This window comes from Pungitius pungitius, chromosome 3, assembly GCF_949316345.1.
Source record: "Pungitius pungitius chromosome 3, fPunPun2.1, whole genome shotgun sequence".
Classification (NCBI taxonomy): domain Eukaryota; kingdom Metazoa; phylum Chordata; class Actinopteri; order Perciformes; family Gasterosteidae; genus Pungitius; species Pungitius pungitius.
Window position 1 is genome coordinate 10,704,132 of NC_084902.1, and position 23,310 is coordinate 10,727,441.

At 39.9% G+C, this 23,310-nt stretch overlaps 3 protein-coding genes across 3 annotated transcripts; all 3 read left to right on the forward strand.

The window, feature by feature from the left end:
- Nucleotides 1-4,060: 4,060 nt before the first annotated feature.
- On the forward strand, nucleotides 4,061-7,190 carry LOC119227512 (extracellular calcium-sensing receptor-like). Its single transcript, XM_037486388.2, has 6 exons — nucleotides 4,061-4,179; nucleotides 4,287-4,575; nucleotides 4,714-5,526; nucleotides 5,607-5,834; nucleotides 6,051-6,174; nucleotides 6,277-7,190. The coding sequence occupies exons 1-6, from the start codon at nucleotides 4,076-4,078 to the stop codon at nucleotides 7,188-7,190; spliced, it is 2,472 nt and encodes an 823-aa protein (XP_037342285.2). The 5' UTR covers nucleotides 4,061-4,075.
- Nucleotides 7,191-11,714: 4,524 nt separating this feature from the next.
- LOC119213392 (extracellular calcium-sensing receptor-like) lies at nucleotides 11,715-14,600 on the forward strand. Its single transcript, XM_037464653.2, has 5 exons — nucleotides 11,715-11,969; nucleotides 12,067-12,870; nucleotides 13,066-13,290; nucleotides 13,445-13,568; nucleotides 13,687-14,600. Exons 1-5 carry the CDS (start codon nucleotides 11,733-11,735, stop codon nucleotides 14,598-14,600), a joined length of 2,304 nt encoding a protein of 767 aa, XP_037320550.2. The 5' UTR covers nucleotides 11,715-11,732.
- A 5,526-nt stretch (nucleotides 14,601-20,126) lies between these two features.
- Nucleotides 20,127-23,035, forward strand: LOC119213386 (extracellular calcium-sensing receptor-like). The gene is made up of 5 exons (XM_037464639.2): nucleotides 20,127-20,381; nucleotides 20,496-21,299; nucleotides 21,495-21,725; nucleotides 21,880-22,003; nucleotides 22,122-23,035. Exons 1-5 carry the CDS (start codon nucleotides 20,145-20,147, stop codon nucleotides 23,033-23,035), a joined length of 2,310 nt encoding a protein of 769 aa, XP_037320536.2. The 5' UTR covers nucleotides 20,127-20,144.
- The last annotated feature ends 275 nt before the right edge of the window (nucleotides 23,036-23,310 follow it).

Genomic DNA, 23,310 nt, shown 5'->3' on the forward strand with positions numbered 1-23,310 from the left:
CCAAAGTGTCTTTGAGCAAGACACCTAACCCTCAACCGCTCCCCGGGCGCCTTTAAGGCAACCCACTGCTCCCACTGTGTGGGATGGGTAAAATGCAGAGAGCAATTTCCGGTATTTGTAAAATAATACTTACTATACTAATAATACTTTTACTACAATAAAAATGGCTTCTTCTTCTTCTTCTTGTTATACGGTCTTAGTGAGTAACTTTTGCTTTCACGTACTGCCAAACCACAACATAAACTTCAGGCCACTATGCAGGAATCTCAAATATCTGCTCTGCGGGGAACTTGTTAATTTAATTAACCACAGTCTCTTTGCCACCTGTCTGAGTGCAGTGCTAATATTTTGTGTAGTCTGGTTCACCTTCATCCAAACATATATCAGCTCTCCTGCGAAGTTTGCTTTAGCTTTAGAGATATTTGCCATTAAGTTATGGGCTTTGCATATGTAGTTATTTTAGTCAAGTTATTTGGCCTGTATGCAGATAACCTTGATTCATGCGGCTATCAAACACAATGCCTACTTTATGTTGTCTGACAATAACCTTAGTTCTGTAACGTAATAAAATACCTTGGACATTTTATTGCACTGATTTGTATTACTTTAAAACCATATGTCTTTATTGTGAATTTCTACGGTATTTACTTAATGTAATGCCTTGACCTTGAATCTATAATAAAGTTTTGACTCAAACTTCTGGACGCGTTGCAGCCTCTGACATACAGCACATGTGTGGAGGATATTTCCAAACAATTACAGTGTGAATGTAAGGTAGACGAAGACTAATTGTTCTGCATCCCATGGGCCAAATTAAGGAAACTTTGTCTTGAGAATGTTTCTCTCTCCCTAAGTTTATTATTGATAAGAGACTTTGCCTTTTACGAAATATTGGATGGATATGAAAATAGAATAGGACTATACATGAACATGAAAATGTGATTATGTAGACTATAATACACACACAAAGAGATGATGACATTATGACAACGACGATGGATATGGAGTACAAAGGCCTTGGTTACATGATATGGTCTGCAGAAGTGTTTTACATCTGTGGAACGAGGGCATAACAAAACAAGAATTTTATTGTACATAGTAACCTTTGAAACTGTACACATGACAATAAATATCTTGAATGGTGAATGCTGCATGCAGAACACATAAATATGGAAAGCAAATGAATAAAATAGTGAATAAAATGGATGTGTTTAATTGGATTTGAACTTTATTTCTCTTAATGCTACTGTCAAGTTCAAATGTAATATGATGCAACACAGCAGACATAATGGTTACAGGTGAACATACAAAACAAGACAGAAGAAAACAATGGAACATAAATAGGTCCCCATCTGTCATCAGCAGGACTTCGTTACCCAGTGGCTCGACTCCAGTGGGAATGCTCCAGCAGGGCTCCAGCACGCCGACACCAGAGATTAAACATTGCAGATTGCTTCATCCTTTTGCTCACCACGAACAACAGGTGGCATATTGCCTCAAGCAGAAAAACAGGATCAATGTTAATAAACATCCTTGTCACAACTTGTTACTGTCACATTTGAAATCAATTAAGGGTTTGTTTTGATCTTTCTCTTTCTTTCTTTTAATTACATTTTTCCATTGAGCCCTGAGATTAGGTCCTTTGTTTCCTGCCAGTGTTTGGCCAAAGAGCAATGTAATGTAAAAGTTGGACTTCAAATCCTAAATGCATAATGTCCCTATTAATTGTGTTTCAGATTGGTTACTTACTTACTCTTTAGTTCGAGAGCCATCAAGGACACAAGTACCATAAGCACTCAGCTCAAACATAGTTTACATTATTATAACAAATCTTTGTGACATTTTAGCAAAGGCCAATAACAGCCCCAACTTATGCTGCGGTATATCCTGTTTATCGTAATTGTGCAGGTGAAGACTTGCATGACACCACATAAGGAACCCTCAACCACTGGTATGCTTTTTCATTTTTTAACTAACTATCGCTAACTAAGATAACTTAAATATAATCCCTAGTGGATCAACTACCTGCATCACTTCAATGGCGCATGTAGCTCTGTTTGGCCATATAGCAATGAGCATGATGTCATATTTGTTATTTATTTGTTGACAGTGTGCATTAATGACTTAATCAACCAACAAGTTTGTAGATATATTACTAGTTCCAAAGTTCAAAAGTTAGACGGCATTACAACTAGTCTTTAATATCAACATAAATAGACTTATACAAACTGTCATAATATACACTCACCTAAAGGATTATTAGGAACACCTGTTCAATTTCTCATAAATGCAATTATCTAATCAACCAATTGCATAGCAGTTGCTTCAATGCATTTAGGGGTGTGGTCCTGGTCAAGACAATCTCCTTGTTGATGCTAGAGGTCAGAGGAGAATGGGCCGACTGATTCAAGCTGATAGAAGAGCAACTTTGACTGAAATAACCACTCGTTACAGCCGAGGTATGCAGCAAAGCATTTGTGAAGCCACAACACAAAAAACCTTGAGGCGGATGGGCTACAACAGCAGAAGACCCCACCGGGTACCACTCATCTCCACTACAAATAGGAAAGAGAGGCTACAATTTGCAAGAGCTCACCAAAATTGGACAGTTGAAGACTGGAAAAACTTTGCCTGGTCTGATGCTTCTCGATTTCTGTTGAGACATTCAGATGGTAGAGTCAGAATTTGGCGTAAACACAATGAGAAGATGGATCCATCATGCCTTGTTACCACTGTGCAGGCTGGTGGTGTAATGATGTGGGGGATGTTTTCTTGGCACACTTTAGGCCCCTTAGTGTCAATTGGGCATCGTTTAAATGCCACGGCCTACCTGAGCATTGTTTCTGACCATGTCCATCCCTTTATGGCCACCATGTACCCATCCTCTGATGGGTACTTCCAGCAGGATAATGCACCATGTCACAAAGCTTGAATCCTTTCAAATTGGTTTCTTGAACATGTCAATGAGTTCACTGTACTAAAATGGCCTCCACAGTCACCAGATCTCAACCCAATAAAGGCATCTTTGGGACGTGGTGGAACGGGAGCTTCGTGCCCTGGATGTGCATCCCACAAACCTCCATCAACTGCAAGATGCTATCCTATCAATATGGGTCAACATTTCTAAAGATTGCTTTCAGCACCTTGTTGAATCAATGCCACGTAGAATTAAGGCAGTTCTGAAGGCGAAAGGGGGTCAAACGCAGTATTAGTATGGTGATCCTAATAATCCTTTAGGTGAGTGTATATACATACATACGTATTGTATACTGTCAAAGCATCGTGATCTGGTTAAATCCCTGTGTAATTACAGTTGCAAGGACTAAATGATTATAATGTATTATTACTATTATAATACTTCATAAATGTTGGTCAAATTGGGGAAAAAGAAAAGTATGTAATTCTAATGTTTGTTATAAATGACAATCTGATGAGTTATAATCACTGTTAATGTGATAAATAATCAGTAAAAATCATTTAATCTATTCAAAATCAACACTTGTAACATTGTTTTTACGGCACTTACGACCACTTGGAATAACTTATAACCACATCATTACGTGATCTTAATGCATTATAAAAAGATTTAAATGTTTTAAAACTATGGATATTGTAATGTTCCTTGATCATAGCAGTCAGTAATTGACCTGCAATTATTAAGTCAAATAAAACTAAATACTAAAACAAACAAATTCAAGAAAACAATAGGAATCAGTATGTGTGCATCATTTATTTTTTTAAAGAGATATTCATGATTGGAATATTCATGATTGGAACAAAGAAACATAGTGTTATCAATATCAAATGAAGGCTACTTCATAATCTTCAATACCCCGAACAGTCCCCTGGGGTGGCCTCTCCCTCGTTTGTTTCTGCACCCTAAAGCAGGAGGGTCCATGTGAGTGGACACTTAGAAAGGCCTGCAGAGGGTATAAAGACTGACACAGGGGCAGAGGCCGGTCTGTGCAGCGAAGGTATGTCACTGCTGAAGCTGGGGCTCCTGGTTCTTCTTTTCAGGAGGGCAGCGCTTGTGTGCCGCCTTCAGGGAAAGAAGGCTCAACCGCCTGAGTTCACAATGGCTGGAGACTTTGTTACCGGTGGAATTTTTACCTTTCGCACTGGGTACCGGGACATCGAGCCCACTTTTCAAACTCTACCCAATCGTCCAACGTGCCAGAAGTAAGTATGCAGGTTTTGGTTTGGTTCAGTTATGTGCTTTCTTGTTCAATACGTTTTTGTGCAAATCCAAAACTTCATGACCAATGTTGTTGTTGTTTTTTTTCTAGCATGAATGTAAGAGAATTCCAATTTGCCCAGACCATGATTTTTGCCATTAAGCAAATAAATCAAAATCCTGCTATTCTTCCTAACCACACAATGGGCTACAAAATATACAATTCGTGTGGAATGTCAAACATTATAAGGTCGGCTCTAGATTTAGTCAATCGGCAGGAGGAGATCATTGATGAGAGGAACTGTACAAAGGCTGACAATGCGCAGGCTGTGATTGGTCACTCTGCCTCTGCGCCTACAGTGGGATTTGCCCGGATTATAGGGAGGTTCCAGGTACCAGTGGTAACTATTTTACTTTTATTCAGAGTGTACATTGATGATTATTTTTCTACATCACTCAGTACAATTTTGTGCTTTTCAAGTTAATGGATGAGTAATACAAACATTTATGTTCTATCTAAAAAAATAAAAATTCTACAGCTCAGCCACTTTGCAACCTGTGCATGTCTCAGCAACAGAGAAGAGTTTCCATCCTTCTTCCGAACCATTCCAAGCGACCTCTACCAGAGCAGAGCTCTGGCAAAGCTGGTGAAGCATTTCAGCTGGACCTGGGTCGGCGTGATCAGTAACAAAAACGAATATGGCATCAATGGGATCGCCGCATTTATGAAAGCTGCACAAGAAGAAGGGGTGTGCGTTGAGTATTATAAAGCATTTGAACAAACAGGTCCTCTTCATGAGTTGGCAAAAGTAGTTGAATCTGTAAAGTACTCCACCTCTAAGGTCGTCGTGGCGTTCATGTCCCACAGAGAGGTTGATGTGCTGGTGACTGAGATGTTCAAACAGAACATCACAGGAGTGCAGTGGGTCGGCAGTGACGCGTGGATCACAGAGAACGCTCTGGCTGGCAGTGAGGGACACAGCCTCCTGGTTGGCTCGCTAGGCTTCACTGTCAGCAAGGCTAAGATCCCGGGGCTGGAGGAGCACCTGAGACAGCTCCACCCGTCACAGTTCCCCGACAGTCAGTTTGTCAGAGACTTCTGGGAAGACACGTTTGATTGCGCTCTGAACGACACTGCGAACACAAAAAGAAAGCCGTGCAACAGCTTTGAGAGCATGCAGACAGTTGAATCATATTTTACAGATGTCTTAGAGATGAGATTTACTAATAATGTATACAAGTCAGTTTACGCAGTGGCTCATGCCCTCCACAATCTGGTCACATGTGAAGAGGGGAGGGGCCCCTTCTCCAATGGGACCTGTGCCAATGCTGGACACATCCAACCGTGGCAGGTTTGGCAGAAATCATTTATGTTAAGTCAAAAGGCAAAAGAGCCTTCTATGATTAATTAAGTCCCTTCTCCTCTTTCCAGTTGCTGCATTATTTACAGAATGTCAACTTTACAACAAATCAGGGGGAAAGAGTGACCTTTGACCAGAATGGAGATCCACCTGCAAGATATGAACTCGTAAATATACAGCTTGTGAGCTCAAGGACCCTGCATGTCGCCACAGTTGGGGGCTTTGACTCCACTCTGCCCCGTGAGCGCCAATTTACACTAAATGACATGAAGATAGTTTGGGGAGGAGGAAGTCATACGGTACATACTCATTTTGCTTTGTTGTCATATATCTGGGTGGTTAGTCACAATGTAATACTGCATAATGTTTCATAATCCACCTCAATAAAGTGCATCAAAAGTGATTTGAAACTTAATGTTGTTCAATAAAATTCAAATTGCACTTCAACACCAACAATATGACACAGGGAACACACTGTGGTTCACTTGCAACTCCTCGACGTTTTTATGCCCCAGGTGCCCGTGTCCGTTTGCAGTGAGAGCTGTCCTCCGGGAAAACACAAAGTCCTTCAGAAAAGAAAACATATTTGCTGTTATGACTGTGCACCGTGTGCAGAAGGAGAAATCAGTAATATTACAGGTTGGATTATTAAAGCATATTGAAATTATATATATATATATATTATAATAATTTTCCTTTCCGTGATGACCTTATTGATGTTTTTCTCTCTTCCAAAAACAGACTCCATGGATTGCTTCAGATGTCCCATTGAATATTGGCCAAATACCAGAAGAGACATGTGCATCTTAAAGGAAATAGAATTCTTGTCTTATGCAGAGCTCATGGGGATCATGTTGACATGTATTTGTTTGATAGGGGCCATGGTAACAACTATGATAGCATGTGTTTTCTTTCACTTCCGAGAAACTCCTATCGTCAGGGCCAACAACTCTGAGCTGAGCTTCCTGCTGCTCTTCTCCTTGACTCTGTGTTTCCTGTGTTCTCTGACCTTCATAGGGCGGCCCACACAGTGGTCCTGCATGCTGCGACACACTGCATTCGGCATCACTTTTGTCCTCTGTATCTCTTGTGTTCTGGGGAAAACTCTAGTGGTGTTAATGGCCTTCAGGGCCTCACTTCCAGGTAGTAATGTGATGAAATGGTTTGGGCCTGCACAGCAGAGACTCAGCGTTCTGTGTTTCACTCTCATTCAGGTTATAATTTGTATTCTTTGGCTGACGATCAATCCTCCTTTCCCCTACAAAAACATGAACCACTATAAAGAAAAGATTATTCTTGAGTGTGCATTGGGATCCCCTGTGGGGTTCTGGGCTGTGTTAGGATACGTAGGGGTTTTAGCCATGTTGTGTTTCGTTCTTGCTTTTTTGGCTAGAAAGTTACCTGATCATTTCAATGAAGCTAAATTCATTACCTTCAGCATGTTGATATTCTGGGCAGTTTGGATTGCATTCATCCCAGCTTATGTCAGCTCTCCGGGGAAGTTCACAGTGGCTGTGGAGATATTTGCTATTATTAGCTCTAGTTATGGACTACTTTTATGTATTTTTATTCCCAAATGTTATGTTATTTTACTTAGACCAGAACAAAACACAAAAAGTCACATAATGGTCAGAACAAAAGACTTTCAATATTAGTTTTATTTTGTTGGGATTCCTTACTAATTACAAAGTTGATTCCAGCAGTGATATTGTTATTAGATATAAAATATAATTTCAATACTCTATTAGAACAGCATCCACAATATATGGAAGTCGAACAAAATATCAATGAAAGATGTCCCTATAATATTTATGTGATTCATTCATTTAGAAATGTACAAGTTGTAAACACTAAAATTGTATTTCCCAAATAAATCTGAAAAGACACCCTATATGACCTGATCTACACAAGGAGGTTGCCTTCAGATCAGTTACATCATTTTTTAATTACAAGCATTTCAGTAACTTAAAATGTGTGAAGATGAACTGTTCTTCGTGAGTCCTTTGGTCACGTTTCCGCTTGTAAGTGTGAAGATTAAACCTAAAGATTCAAAGATTTCTTATCTATTGTGAGTCTTGATTACAAAATTCCCAGTTTGTTTTTTGGAACAACGTATCACGTGCTGCTTCAAATACTTACAGAATTAATGGTTAGAGAACTGTGTTCTAACTTACTTTTGCTAACATTTTGACATGTAATAATAACAATTAATCTATAATTTACTCATGTGTTGTTTCTAGTGTGAGTCTTTAGAATGTCATCCACGAAAAAGCCCCATCGTGTCTGTACCCTGCAGCTACACTCCCAGTTCGTAACTCAAATAACACTGTTGTGTTTTAACAAGACTCTGAATCAGTTCTAACCTTTCCAAATAGCTAACAACTTGTAGCTTTTCGGTTATTTGGTTGCGATAGACTAAACAAAAGATGAATCTTTCCACAGTTCAGTCTACTGTTCTCCTTAAAGAGTACATTTCTCACCAAAAACTAATGTTGACCGGTGCATTTTTAGTTTGTTCTTTTCATGATTATGATCACTACGCCAGATAACCAACCAAATGTCTAATAATCCAAGGATTAAAATCAAACAACTATTTGCCTTTGGGAAATATAGTTCAGCGACGTTGCTCTCCCTGTTTGTGTGTTGATATTCAAGAGTGTTTTCTTTTCACAGAACATACAATAAAAACCAATGAGGCCTAAATCAAGTTTATATCAGCCAAGATACTTAACCTAAGAATGATAGTTAGGATACAAGGCCCATTCTTGTCCGATTTATTCTTTACGAATGACATCGTATGGTCTTACGTTCGCAAAAAAAAGAAGAAGAAATTTGCATGATCCTCTGAGACTGGACAACTAAGTTGCCTCCTACACCCGAGTAACAGACAGGAAGCTATAAAACACGTCTTTACAAGAATCCTGACTGTGCCAACGGCGAGGCTCTGAGATGTCAACAGTTGCGTTTGTCTTCTTAGCACAGTTCACTTGGACAGTGTCATCTGGCACATGGCTCAGACTGCACCAGTGTGCTGCGCTCTGTCGGTACGAATGTGATGAAGAAACAAAGAGCAGCAGCTTACGTGTGTCGTGTAAAAACAATGTTATTCATGACAAAACGATATGTGAAAGGTGAGCAAATTGTTGCAAAATTGCACTGTTTTTTCTCATCTCTGTTTAATGTACCTGTATATTGCTTCTTAACTTACCTAACCTATAGACAATATTGGAAGACCCCCCAAAAACACAATAAGTAGTTTATGTCTTTTAACAAATGTTGAGCAGATTGGTGATTCATGTAGTGTATGGTTGTTGTTAGGGGTGATGAATATGTGATACCTTACTCTATTATGTTCATTGACTAATTTTCTTTTTTTCCCATTTGCATAGAGCTCTTGGAATATCTGTTGGCTCAGAAAATATTTTCGCAGAGAACACGATGAAAGACGACTGTGTCCTCTTTCCTGGTGTTTATTTGAACTGCACAATCCATTATGACCGTGTGCGGTTGCTGAAAGGAGTGACGGAAAACAAGCAAAACATGTTCAAAAACAAGCATTTAAGCTCAAGGATCTGTTGTCTGCTACATAAAATAGAGGTGAGCTCTATAATTACATGTTAACATCAATCATTTCCATCAAATTGTAGTATCTGTCCTTCATTGTTTTCGCCAGAGAAATGTGGTTTACTGTTACAACATCATTACCATTCTTCTACTAGACCACTGGATACCTGTTTCCTAAAAGGAGTTTTTTTTCAAGCAACATTTACTTGATTCCTTATCTCACTACTGTCTGACATACATATGTGTATATAAATGCCAGGAGGCAAGTACTCCAACGTCACCGTGAAGTGGTAATATCGTAAATATTGTGCAGTAAAGTCTTATAATGAAAACATTTACATCACACAAATTCTGTATTCTATATTTGTATGCATGTTTGTGTGATGTGTAATGTGCCACAAGTAATAGACTTTCACCTCTTTTCATCAGATGCCATCAAAGTTCTCTGCATCACGGTGTCTTAAAGAAGCGCGTCTAAAACCATCAGGTGATACTGAAAATCAACACAGCAAAGCCACCCGTTGCAAGAAAAGCACACATTTAATGAGCTGGTTCATAATCCATCACTTTGTCTTGTTTACTCAGGCGGGATGAAGAGTGTAAGGCGTGTAGACCCCAGCAGATGGATAGCTGGATATTTCCTGGGAGTTGTGTTACTACTTGGAATCTACATGACAAGAATGAAGATATCACCCAACAGAAGCAGCGCTGCTCATGCCAGTGACTCCACAATGGAGATTTTTTTCACCATGACGTTGCGCTCTTTTTCCCGGTCAGTCCCCATCCATCAGCCCACTGCGTGGGTCGCTGTGAGGATGTCCTTTGCTCTACTCCTCTCTTGGTCTCGTGGGAGGCCCGTTCATGCGTTAATTTCCTGCAGGGCTGCTCGAACTGTGATGAAATTGTTGTGTCGCACGCAACAGCAATTTAGGGCTCTGCCTGTCACTGTGTTGTTAATTTTGTTGACTTTCAGTTCTCCTATTCCAAGTAAGAACAGAAAAGACGCAGTTGAAGACATACTCGTCGAGGGTATGGGTTCAACACTCGAGCCCTGGCCAGGGTCAGGGCATGTAGAGCTACTGGCTACGTTGCTCTGTGGGTTCGTCTCACTTTGCAGTTTGCTCCAATCCATCCTGGATAAACTGAACCTTTTGAGTGTCCTCTTACATGTGCAACTGGTGACCTGTCTGCAGAACTCAAGGGCACCAATAAAATATCTTCTGGTCATTAAAATCAACAGGTTCATTTAAAAAAAAGAAATACTATGAAACATACCCCGGTGTATCAAACCTTGACCAGTGTAGCAGTTCCATCGACATCCTCAGCAGCTGAGGTGATGTTGGTCTCGTTGAAAATTTAACTTCTCCTTTTCTATCTTACACGATAGCTCTACACAGTTTTTAACTGGGAGAACACTTGTACAGAGCTCTAGTTTTTCTTTTTTTATGTAGACATTGCCTTAATTTAGTGTAATCCCTTATCATATCAAAAATATGTAAAACCTTACTGTGAATGTGAATAAGTGAACGTATTACAACACATTTTAAATGATAATTGTAATTAGCTGTTAAAATGACTCTTTTTGAATGTGTGTATGTGTGAGAATTTTTAATAAACTAATTAATCATCTGTAATCCCCTCAAATGAGCTGATATATCACTTCATGTAATGCAAACCAGTAGTTTTTATTAGATAATAAAAACATGATTTGTCATTTAAATTAACAGCAAGATAACAACCTAACTTGAGAACAAACCTTAACCCTGAAATAGACTACCGGTACATCTTTGCAAAGCTCCTAATGTTATTCAGAGAGGAGGAGACATTTTTGTTAACAAAAAACAACATCGAAATCAAGGGTTAGTGGCTCTGCAATTGAACATTGAATTGAAACATTAATCATTTCCAAAAACAGATATCTTCTTTTAAATCCAGTCTATGTCAATCCACTTGGTGTTATGCAATTAAACAATTATTTGTATCCGGCTGAACTTATTAATATATTGAAGTTTTCATGAGCAAGACATTGAATGCTAATTGCTCCTTAGGTGAGGTCTGCGTTGTAATCAGTGTGTGATTGTGGGCCTGAATAGAGCTGTTTCTGCGTTGGATGAATGCAAATGAGGGGTGCTCACATTGGCTGCTGATGTTTCTCACATAGTGGGAAAAGCTATAAAGGTCGGCTCCCAGGTCAGACATGCTTCACCGGAGGGGAGGGTGGCTCACGATGGGTTGGATTACTTTTATCTTATTCACGCTGATGGCAGGGACAATGTCAGAAAACCAAACATGCAAAAAACTCGGGCAGACAGGGTTTTTGGAATTTTCAAACGAAGGTGATCTTATTATAGGAGGAGTTTTCTCTATGACTAGCACACGCATACTGAACGATTATGGCTATGGGGCATTTCCAAACACACACTGCACTAAGTAAGTGGTTAAAATATGTCAAATTTGTATGCAACGTGCATGTGCCTGTTTGATGTGTTGCCAAATGATCGTTATTATTATTTAGCATTATTAGAATGATTATTTGCTATAATAACTTTTTTAAACTTCTTTTAAGGTAACTTGCCAACACTTAACACTATGTTTGCAGGTGGAATGACAGGGAATTGAGGTTTGCTCGTACAATGATTTTTACTGTGGAGGAGATTAACAAAAATACTGAGCTCCTTCCCGGAGTGAGTCTTGGCTATCGGGTGTACAATGGCTGCGGCAGTGAAAACCTGGTACGAGCAGCGATAGAAGCAGTAACTGGAGAGGATTCAAAGGGCTGCAGTGATCCGATCCAGGCTCTCATAGGCCATTCATCCTCTGGAGTTAGTCAAGATATGAACCTGATTCTAAGCCCGCTATTTATTCCACAGGTGAGAAGAACTGCAACAGATTTCATGTATATTTAAAACTCGACCTTTGAAAGTAGATGTAGATTTATTGTTTTCAACTGTCTTTTTTTCTTTGAAGGTAAGCCATCTTTCAACCTGTTCTTGTTTGAGCAACAAAAGACTGTATCCCACATTCTTTAGAACTGTGCCTAGTGATCACTTCCAAATCCTCGGCCTCGTGCAGCTTATGAAACATTTTGACTGGCTCTGGGTGGGGATTATACACTCGGATGGATTGTACTCAAATGAAGGTGTAGCTAAATTCAACATGGAAGGAAAGAAAGAGGGTGTATGTGTTGAATACACATTACCTTACAATACGGCAAAACAATTCACTGTGAATACCATCGTGAATACACTAAGAGAGTGCTCCTCAAAAGTAGTCGTGTTGTTTATGTCCTTTTCTGAAACCAAATCGTTCCTGTCAGATATTGAAAAATATAATATCACAGGAAAGCAGTGGATTGGCAGTGAGGCTTGGATCACAGAAGGAAGCCTGGCTTCTGTTGGGAGAAGGTCAGTTTTACAGGGCGCAATGGGTTTTGCCCTCCCTCTGGCATACATACCAGGTCTTGGTGAATACTTACTCAGCCTAAAACCCACAGATGAACCACAGAGTACTATAATTAAAGCTTTCTGGGAGAAATTCTTTGACTGCAGCTTCTCTCCATCAAATACAACTACTGTGTGCACTGGCGCAGAGGATCTCAGGACGGTCTCCATTGGATACACAGACATAACACAATTCAGGGCTGAGAATAATGTGTATAAAGCCGTGTACCTGGTGGCTTACTCCCTTCATGCACTATTGCAATGTAAAAATGGCTCAAATCCCACGACAGGAAAACCCTGTGTGAACAAGAACGAAGTTCGGCCTAAACTGGTAAGTTATGGTGTATTTATTCAGGCATAGCGTACTTAGCGTATTTAGTGTTTAGTGGTTCTTTTATTTTTGTGATTAATGTAAGACAATACAATCTTATGTAATCATTTAGTGTACTATTTAAATACTAAAATAAGTTCATCCCATGCTTGTGAGTTGTATATTTACTAGATTGTGCTGAATGTCACTTTACAGGTGTTGGAACAGATAAAATATGTGAACTTCACGACACAGAATGGGGCCAAAGTTTCATTTGATGAAAATGGAGAATCAATTGCCCAGTATGACTTAGTTAACTGGCAGATGAAAGAAGATGGTTCTGTTGAGATCGTCAATGTCGGTCAATACGATACCTCTTACGGGAAGAATTTCAAAATAAAAGACAAAACCAAAATAGTTTGGGGAGGAGACAGTGATAAGGTAAGGAGAAGGCAGGTCAGCTGCCTCTGTGGGCATCAGCACCCACACACATCCAACATGTAAGACTTAGTTTAGAAATGTATCCCTAAAGAACTTTGCAAACATTGCAATGGGCGACATGCAAACTATTTTATTATGTGATTTGCCTTTTTAGGTGGTAAGATCCGTCTGCACGGAACCATGTCCACCTGGTACCCGTAAAGCCATAAACAAGCTTAAGCTTGTGTGCTGCTTTGAATGCTTTCAGTGTCCTGAGGGAACAATAAGTAATCAAACAAGTGAGTAACAGATTACAAAATCAGAGATATTCATGTGTCGCCACCTAAGCTAAAAACATCATTTTTTATTTGATTTTGGTTGATGATCCTATTTTTCTTTGATTCATTTATTTTACAGATTCTCCAGACTGTTTGATCTGTCCACCTGAATTTTGGCCCAATGAAAAGAAAGACAAGTGCCTCCTAAAAAAGACTGAGTATCTCTCCTATGAAGAGATCATGGGAATACTTTTAGCTGCATTTGGCTGTTTTGGCGTATTTTTATCTATTCTGACATCAATCATTTTTTTCACTCATAATGAGACTCCTATTGTAAAAGCCAACAACTCTGAGCTGAGCTTCCTGCTGCTCTTCTCCTTAAAGCTGTGTTTCCTGTGTTCTCTGACCTTCATAGGGCGGCCCACACAGTGGTCCTGCATGCTGCGACACACTGCATTCGGCATCACTTTTGTCCTCTGTATCTCTTGTGTTCTGGGGAAAACTCTAGTGGTGTTAATGGCCTTCAGGGCCTCACTTCCAGGTAGTAATGTGATGAAATGGTTTGGGCCTGCACAGCAGAGACTCAGCGTTCTGTGTTTCACTCTCATTCAGGTTATAATTTGTGTTCTTTGGCTGACGATCAATCCTCCTTTCCCCTACAAAAACATGAACCACTATAAAGAAAAGATCATCTTAGAATGTGCCCTGGGGTCAGTTGTAGGGTTCTGGGCTGTTTTGGGTTATATTGGATTTCTTGCTTTCTTGTGTTTTATTCTTGCCTTTCTTGCTAGAAAGCTACCAGACAGCTTTAATGAAGCCAAACTCATCACCTTCAGCATGCTAATATTCTGTGCAGTGTGGATTACATTTATCCCAGCTTATGTCAGTTCACCTGGGAAGTTCACTGTGGCTGTGGAGATATTTGCCATTTTGGCCTCTAGTTTCGGTTTGCTTGGATGTATTTTCTTTCCAAAGTGTTATGTTATTATTTTCAGACCAGAACAAAACTCAAAAAAACATTTGATGGGTAAAATACCACCAAGAAGTCTTTAATCTGTGATCACAAAGTTTCGAGCATATATGGTTGGTGTAACAACAACGTAAATCATGTTATGGCTAATTAAGACATTATAGAGAAGCAAGACATTTTTTTCTACCTGTTGCGAACAGTTGAATAAATGGCTCATGTCTTTTTTTCCCCCCGATTAGTATGTGATCATAAATAGTGCATGTAGTAAATAGTGTACAAACAGTATATAGAATTTAGTTAGCAAGTAGAATGTTGTGGTAGAAATGCCAGTTCATCCAAATCTGTGCAGAATACTTTTGTTTATCTGTTGCTTTCTTTAGTTTACACAAGCAACTCATTTTATACATTAAATTATGTAGTATCCAAAAGGGCCTGCAGATGTCCCTCTTTTGACTCTTGGGCGATAGTGCTTTTTATTTACATTTCCTTGTCCAGATTTTCAGAAAAAAATAGTTGGAGAAGAGTATAATGCCAAATAGAAAATCTAATTGAAAATGAGAATTGTTTATTGCTAAAAAAGGCAAACCTTGTTCAAGTAGCCATGAAAATGCTAAAATGTCATGATAAATTTGTCAGAACAGCTAGGGTAGAGTGGCAGGAAGGAGGACTCAGGTGCAGAGTTCGCACCAACAAAAAAAGTCTTTAATAGTCATATGTTAAAAAACCCAAAACTTCTATGAATCCAGAAAGCACAAGACACCCAGCGCTTAAATACACAGGGGAGGTGCAGGTGATTGGACACTAGTGGAAACAATCATGGAAAGACAATCACAGCGGATGACAGGACAAAGCAGGAAGTGAAGTAAACCCCAGGGACAGAAGAGACAGAAATGGGAGAAGCTTCTATGAATTTGGAAAAATACAGAACTAATAAAAGCTGAAAGGAATTTAAACATTGCTGAAAGAATAGAAATAGGAATAGCTGAGAATTAAAAAATACATCTTTTGTAGTAATATAAGGTTTAGTACTAGTTATCATTGTAATTGTGGAACTAGCAGTAGAAGTAAGTACTAGTTGTACTAGTATTGTGTATTGTGGTGTACCTATGGTTGAGGTACAGATAATCATTGAGGCTTTTATTTTGAAATAATGGAATTGGGTGAGGGGGGGGTTGGGAGAGAGAATGTTTTTCATTCAAACTAAATGAACTTGGTAAATGGACTTGTACAGCGCTTTTCTAGTCTTCTGACCACTTAAAGCGTTTTAATACTACATGACTACAATACTACTTAGTTCTGAGTTTGTTTGCTCCATTTGACCGTAGCTTAATGGCTATGCCCATTCTGATGTTGCTGATGAATTTGGTAGTTGCGTAATATGACAGACCTAGTCTAAGTCCTGGCCATTTGGTTTAATTTTGGTTGTCTCCTGTTCGTTCTGTGATTGCTGTCCTTTGACAGGACCAGATATTTATTGTTACATTGACACTGCAAATAAAGCGCTATACGCGATAAACTTTTTTTTTGGCTGAGTGAAATTTTTGACTTGCTTGATTGTAATTGAGAACATTGGAAAATATCTGAAATTAACGATGTATCTTAAGACTGACACTATGGTTTATTACTGATTCATTTCTAAATGATTAGTTTCCAGAAAGTTGATTAGCTATAGGTCTACTGGTTTCATTCTACCGGTAGCCTATCGGTAGATGGTTGCAGGTGCTGAACGCATATGCAATGAATGATATTAGCCTACTGTAATTATGCCCGTTATTTTATTTAAATAATACAATTCTATAACAGAAGATACCGGTAAGCAGAGGTGGGACAAAGTCATTGTTATGCAAGTCACAAGTAAGTCTCAAGTCGTAGTCAAAGATGAGGCAAGTCCCAAGTAGAGTCAAAAGTCAAAGCCAACAAGTCTCAAGTCGAGTCCAAAGTCTTACCATTTTAGTTTCGAGTCATTTCAAGTCCTCTTATTATAGTGGGGACGGGGAACCCTGGGTGATGGTGCGCTGCCTCACAGACCTAGACTACAAAGGGAAGGGTAATGGTGGATCGACTGTGACTGTGTTATAGTACTTTAAAACGGACGTTGACACAATGTTGGCGAGGATTTCCATCGGAGTCTGAATCCGGGTTCAAAAATTCCCGATTTTTGTAAGCATGAACGAGCTGTCTCGTTGATACGGTAAAATGGACTGCAGTGATTGGATGTCGTGCAGGCAGCGCGCGCACTCTGCATACAGGTGGCGCACATTTTTTTGACAGATGCAGATAAACAGAGCGGCGCGGCCGTGTGAAAATGTTTTCCCCCAGTGTTCATGGGAAGTAGCAAGTCTTCTCGAGTCAAAAGGCTCGAGTCCAAGTGAAGTCATGAGTCATCGATGTTAAAGTCCAAGTCGAGTTGCAAGTCTTTGTACGTTTTGTCGAGTTGAGTCTGAAGTCATCAAATACATGACTCGAGTCTGACTCAAGTCCAAGTCACATGACTCGAGTCCACACCTCTGCCGGTAAGTAAGAAATAAAGGCCTGCCCCTATTAAAAGTCTGCCCTAAATACAGGCCGGTGCGCTGTGCAGCCTATGTAAATAAAAGCCCCGGCCACTATTTGAGGATTAACGGTATGTGGAAATCCTCTTGATGTAACACATTCTTCTGTGGCCAGGTAAGGTAATAAAGATGTGGCGAGAGCTTTGTGCTGGTCCCATCAAAATCGACCTCATCGCGCACAATTGTTCACTCCTCACTGCAGTTTTGCCCACCAGCGGGCCCCCCCACAACCCCGGCCTGTCTGTCGGTCCGCCCGTAACCTAATACTGTCACGGTTACTGATACCGAAGTACGGGAGAACCCAAATGCACGACTCATACACGATGGACAAGACAGGAGGGTTTTAATCAAGGTTCAGGTAGGGTCAAAACCGGGAGATCCGTCAGGAGGCAAACAAGTCCAGAGGGGCAGGCAGGTAATCCGTAGACGAGGACAGGCAGGGTCAGAATCAGGAGGGCACACAGACAGGCAGACAAATCCAAAACGGGGCAGGCAGGTAAATCGGGGTCGAGGAACAGACGAGGTCGGGATCGAGAAAAACAGGATGGCTTCGGGAAACGCTGGAAAACTTGGTAGAACACACAAGACAATCTGGCAGTGAGCAACAGAATGTGACTGGCTTAAATAGTGAGTGACTGACGAGGGAAGGCACCACAGGTGAGGGTGAGGAGAACCAGGTGCAGGAAATCAGGTGACGAGGTGGGAGGATCTGAAATGACAGGAGAGTTAGTGAACATGCAGTGGAGATGAATAGACTATGATGTGAACACCCAGTGAAGAAGAAAAATAAACTATGATGTGGACGTATGTGTGACAAATACACCCCCGGTATTTCAACGTGCTTATCATCCGACGGACCTTCTTGCGGTCCGCGGAAAAGGTTATTAATAGTATATTAAGTTGATGCTTTGTTGCGTAAAATAAAGACCAAACGAAAAGAACGATCTCCTGTCATTCGCGTAAGAAAATAAAGTCACGTGTCTGCAGCTCAATGACAACACCGAAGGAACAACGTCACAACCCCCGGTTTACTTCGAACTCCCGCCAACAGACGGGCAGGGCGTCGGAAAATTCCGGTGTCTCGTACGGAGGCAGTGGTCGAAGAGAGATGTGCTGCTCGGCACGTAGCCTCGTTAGCACTCACCCTCTGATGGGGTTCCTGTTGTAGCTTCGTTAGCTAGCTCGTTAATGCCGCTCTCCCATGTTTGAAATATCTAACCGTCCTGCCTCCACATTACTTACGGTCTGCTCGTCCCGGGTCTCTGTCCCAACTCATGACATGCACGTCCATATGTATCGTTAGCTAACCACGGTTAAACCTACACGTCCCTGCACAGTGGATGACTCCTAAACTACTATTTTTATGGCTATCGAACACTAAGGTAGCGCTCACGAACGAACCAGCTGGTCACTAACGAGCTCACAGGGGCAGACAGACTGAGTTACTGAGAATCCACACCTCAAACAAATACCCTCTGGAGGAAAACTATTTGGGCTAGCCAAAAAATAATGTGATTTTGAGAGACGCAAGACTCTACCGAACGAATGACTGTAGTTTTTATGTCTCTATGTGTTTTAAAACTGCTCAACTAGCAGTTTACAAAACATGTACCTTCTGTTGTTGTTTTTTTTAAATAATGGCTGATTTGCCTATGGGCCTCGAGACAGACTTTGTCTCACTATCGGGCTCCTCACGCAAAAAGTAAATAATTGTGGGATTCCATACTCATATGAGTCCGACCAGCGCAAGCACGGCATCGTTTTAATCTAGAAATGAAAAGTGACTGAAAAGTGAATATTGTGGCTGTAAAGAAAAAAGTGCTTTTTTTTTACCAGATTCTGACACGGCTTCACACTCTAGGCTTCCGGAACATTCCCAAATGCTCCACTCTAAGTTAGAACCGGACCCCAAAACTAATGAAACATTATTAGTGATTATGAAAAAAGTATAATAGATATCAACAAGCTGTTTTTTTTATAAAATTGTTAAGACTTGTGTCATTTTAAAGTTTCAATGGTGTCTCTAGCTGAAAGATTGGAAAAGCTGAAAAAGTTAAAATTTTGAGAGGATTTGAAAATGAACTCCATTGAAAAACATGTTAAAAAAAGATGATTTTATTAATATAAATTTAATTATAAGAGCTAGAGAGCTGAAAAGTCATAGCACCCCTCTACTGAATGAGCTGAACATTTTAATATTTAAATAGCTAAAAAGTGTGAAGGAATTGAAAGGTGGCGCAGAAGAAATAGAATAAGTTGAATAAAGATTCGAAGAACAATACTTGAAATACAGAACTGCATTCCAACAATTAATGTTGCAACAGCGAAGTTCATTTTAATTAAAACTCTTAATTGAATTTAAATGTACACTACATACCTACTACATTTATATTCCTGTGGAAAAAAACTAAAATTATTTCCCTTACTTAGTTCCTTACCTCCGCCTTAAGTCCACTTTAGATACAAATAGGTAAACAATGCCTTTTGTGTGCAAGATGACAATCAGCAGATAAAAAAATTCTCAAATAATTTGTGAAAAAAGAGTTAAGGGTGCTCACATTGGCTGCTGATGTTTCTCACATAGTGGGAAAAGCTATAAAGGTCGGCTCCCAGGTCAGACATTCTTCACCGGAGGGGACGGTGGCTCACGATGGGTTGGATTACTTTTATCTTATTCACGCTGATGGCAGGGACAATGTCAGAAAACCAAACATGCAAAATGCTCGGGCAGACAGGGTTTTTGGAATTTTCAAACGAAGGTGATCTTATTATAGGAGGAGTTTTCTCTATGACTAGCACACGCATACTGAACAATTATGGCTATGGGGCATTTCCAAACACATACTGCACTAAGTAAGTGGTTAAAATATGCCAAATTTGTATGCAACATGAATGTATTGCATGGTTCATGTGCCTGTTTGATGTGTTGCCAAATGATCGTTATTATTATTTAGTATTATTACAATTATTATTTGCTATAGTTACTTTTTTAAACTTCTTCTTTTAAGGTAACTTGCCAACAGTTAACACTATGTTTGCAGGTGGAATGACAGGGAATTGAAGTTTGCCCGTACAATGATTTTTACTGTGGAGGAGATTAACAGAAATACTGAGCTCCTTCCCGGAGTGAGTCTTGGCTATCGGGTGTACAATGGCTGCGGCAGTGAAAACCTGGTACGAGCAGCGATAGAAGCAGTAACTGGAGAGGATTCAAAGGGCTGCAGTGATTCGATCCAGGCTCTCATAGGCCATTCATCCTCTGAAGTTAGTCAAGTAATGAACCTGATTCTAAGCCCGCTATTTATTCCACAGGTGAGAAGAACTGCAAACTGTCGGATTTTCATTATATTACATGTATATTTAAAATTCGACCTTTGAAAGTAGATGTAGATTTATTGTTTTCAACTGTCTTTTTTTTCTTTGAAGGTAAGCCATCTTTCAACCTGTTCTTGTTTGAGCAACAAAAGACTGTATCCCACATTCTTTAGAACTGTGCCTAGTGATCACTTCCAAATCCTCGGCCTCGTGCAGCTTATGAAACATTTTGACTGGCTCTGGGTGGGGATTATATACTCTGATGAATTGTACTCAAATGAAGGTGTAGCTAAATTCAACATGGAAGGAAAGAAATTGGGTGTATGTGTTGAATACACATTACCTTACAATGCGGCAAAACAATTCACTTTGAATACCATCGTGAATACACTAAGAGAGTCCTCCTCAAAAGTAGTCCTGTTGTTTATGTCCTTTTACGAAACCAAATCGTTCCTGTCAGATATTGAAAAATATAATATCACAGGAAAGCAGTGGATTGGCAGTGAGGCTTGGATCACAGAAGGAAGCCTGGCTTCTGTTGGGAGAAGGTCAGTTTTACAGGGCGCAATGGGTTTTGCCCTCCCTCTGGCCTACATCCCAGGTCTTGGTGAATACTTACTCAGCCTAAAACCCACAGATGAACCACAGAGTACTATAATTAAAGCTTTCTGGGAGAATTTCTTTGACTGCAGCTTCTCTCCATCAAATACAACTACTGTGTGCACTGGCGCAGAGGATCTCAGGACGGTCTCCAGTGCATACACAGCCATAACACAATTCAGGGCTGAGAATAATGTGTATAAAGCCGTGTACCTGGTGGCTTACTCCCTTCATGCACTATTGCAATGTAAAAATGGCTCAAATCCCACGACAGGAAAACCCTGTGTGAACAAGAACGAAGTTCGGCCTAAACTAGTAAGTTATGGTGTATTTATTCAGGCATAGCGTACTTAGCGTATTTAGTGTTTAGTGGTTCTTTTATTTTTGTGATTAATGTAAGACAATACAATCTTATGTAATCATTCAGTGTACTATGTAAATACTAAAATAAGTTCATCCCATGCTTGTGAGTTGTATGTTTACCAGATTGTGCTGAATGTCACTTTACAGGTGTTGGAACACATTAAATATGTGAACTTCACGACACAGAATGGGGCCAAAGTTTCATTTGATGAAAATGGAGAATCAATTGCCCAGTATGACTTAGTTAACTGGCAGATGAAAGAAGATGGTTCTGTTGAGATCGTCAATGTCGGTCAATACGATACCTCTTACCTGGATGGGAAAAAATTAAAAATAAAAGACAACACCAAAATAGTTTGGGGAGGAGACAGTGATAAGGTAAGGAGAAGGCAGGTCAGCTGCCTCTGTGGGCATCAGCACCCACACACATCCAACATGTAAGATTTAGTTTAGAAATGTATCTCTAAAGAACTTTGCAAACATTGCAATGGGCGACATGAAAACTATTTTATTATGTGATTTGCCTTTTTAGGTGGTAAGATCCGTCTGCACGGAACCATGTCCACCTGGTACCCGTAAAGCCATAAACAAGCTTAAGCTTGTGTGCTGCTTTGAATGCTTTCAGTGTCCTGAGGGAACAATAAGTAATCAAACAAGTGAGTAACAGATTACAAAATCAGAGATATTCATGTATTGTCACCTAAGCTAATAACATCATTTTTTATTTGATTTTGGTTGATGATCCTATTTTTCTTTGATTCATTTATTTTACAGATTCTCCAGACTGTTTGATCTGTCCACCTGAATTTTGGCCCAATGAAAGGAAAGACAAGTGCCTCCTAAAAAATACTGAGTATCTCTCCTATGAAGAGATCATGGGAATACTTTTAGCTGCATTTGGCTGTTTTGGCGTATTTTTATCTATTCTGACATCAATCATTTTTTTCACTCATAATGAGACTCCTATTGTAAAAGCCAACAACTCTGAGTTGAGCTTCCTGCTGCTCTTCTCCTTAAAGCTGTGTTTCCTGTGTTCTCTGACCTTCATAGGGCGGCCCACTGAGTGGTCCTGCATGCTGCGACACACTGCATTCGGCATCACTTTTGTCCTCTGTATCTCTTGTGTCCTGGGGAAAACTCTAGTGGTGTTAATGGCCTTCAGGGCCTCACTTCCAGGTAGTAATGTGATGAAATGGTTTGGGCCTGCACAGCAGAGACTCAGCGTTCTGTGTTTCACTCTCATTCAGGTTATAATTTGTGTTCTTTGGCTGACGATCAATCCTCCTTTCCCCTACAAAAACATGAACCACTATAAAGAAAAGATCATCTTAGAATGTGCCCTGGGGTCAGTTGTAGGGTTCTGGGCTGTTTTGGGTTACATCGGATTTCTTGCTTTCTTGTGTTTTATTCTTGCCTTTCTTGCTAGAAAGCTACCAGACAGCTTTAATGAAGCCAAACTCATCACCTTCAGCATGCTAATATTCTGTGCAGTGTGGATTACATTTATCCCAGCTTATGTCAGTTCTCCTGGGAAGTTCACTGTGGCTGTGGAGATATTTGCCATTTTGGCCTCTAGTTTTGGTTTGCTTGGATGTATTTTCTTTCCAAAGTGTTATGTTATTATTTTCAGACCAGAACAAAACTCAAAAAAACATTTGATGGGTAAAATACCACCAAGAAGTCTTTAATCTGTGATCACAAAGTTTCGAGCATATATGGTTGGTGTAACAACAACGTAAATCATATTATGGCTAATTAAGACATTATAGAGAAGCAAGACATTTTTTTTCTACCTGTTGTGAACAGTTGAATAAATGGCTCATGTCTTTTTTTCCCCCCGATTAGTATGTGATCATAAATAGTGCATGTAGTAAATAGTGTACAAACAGTATATAGAATTTAGTTAGCAAGTAGAATGTTGTGGTAGGAATGCCAGTTCATCCAAATCTGTGCAGAATACTTT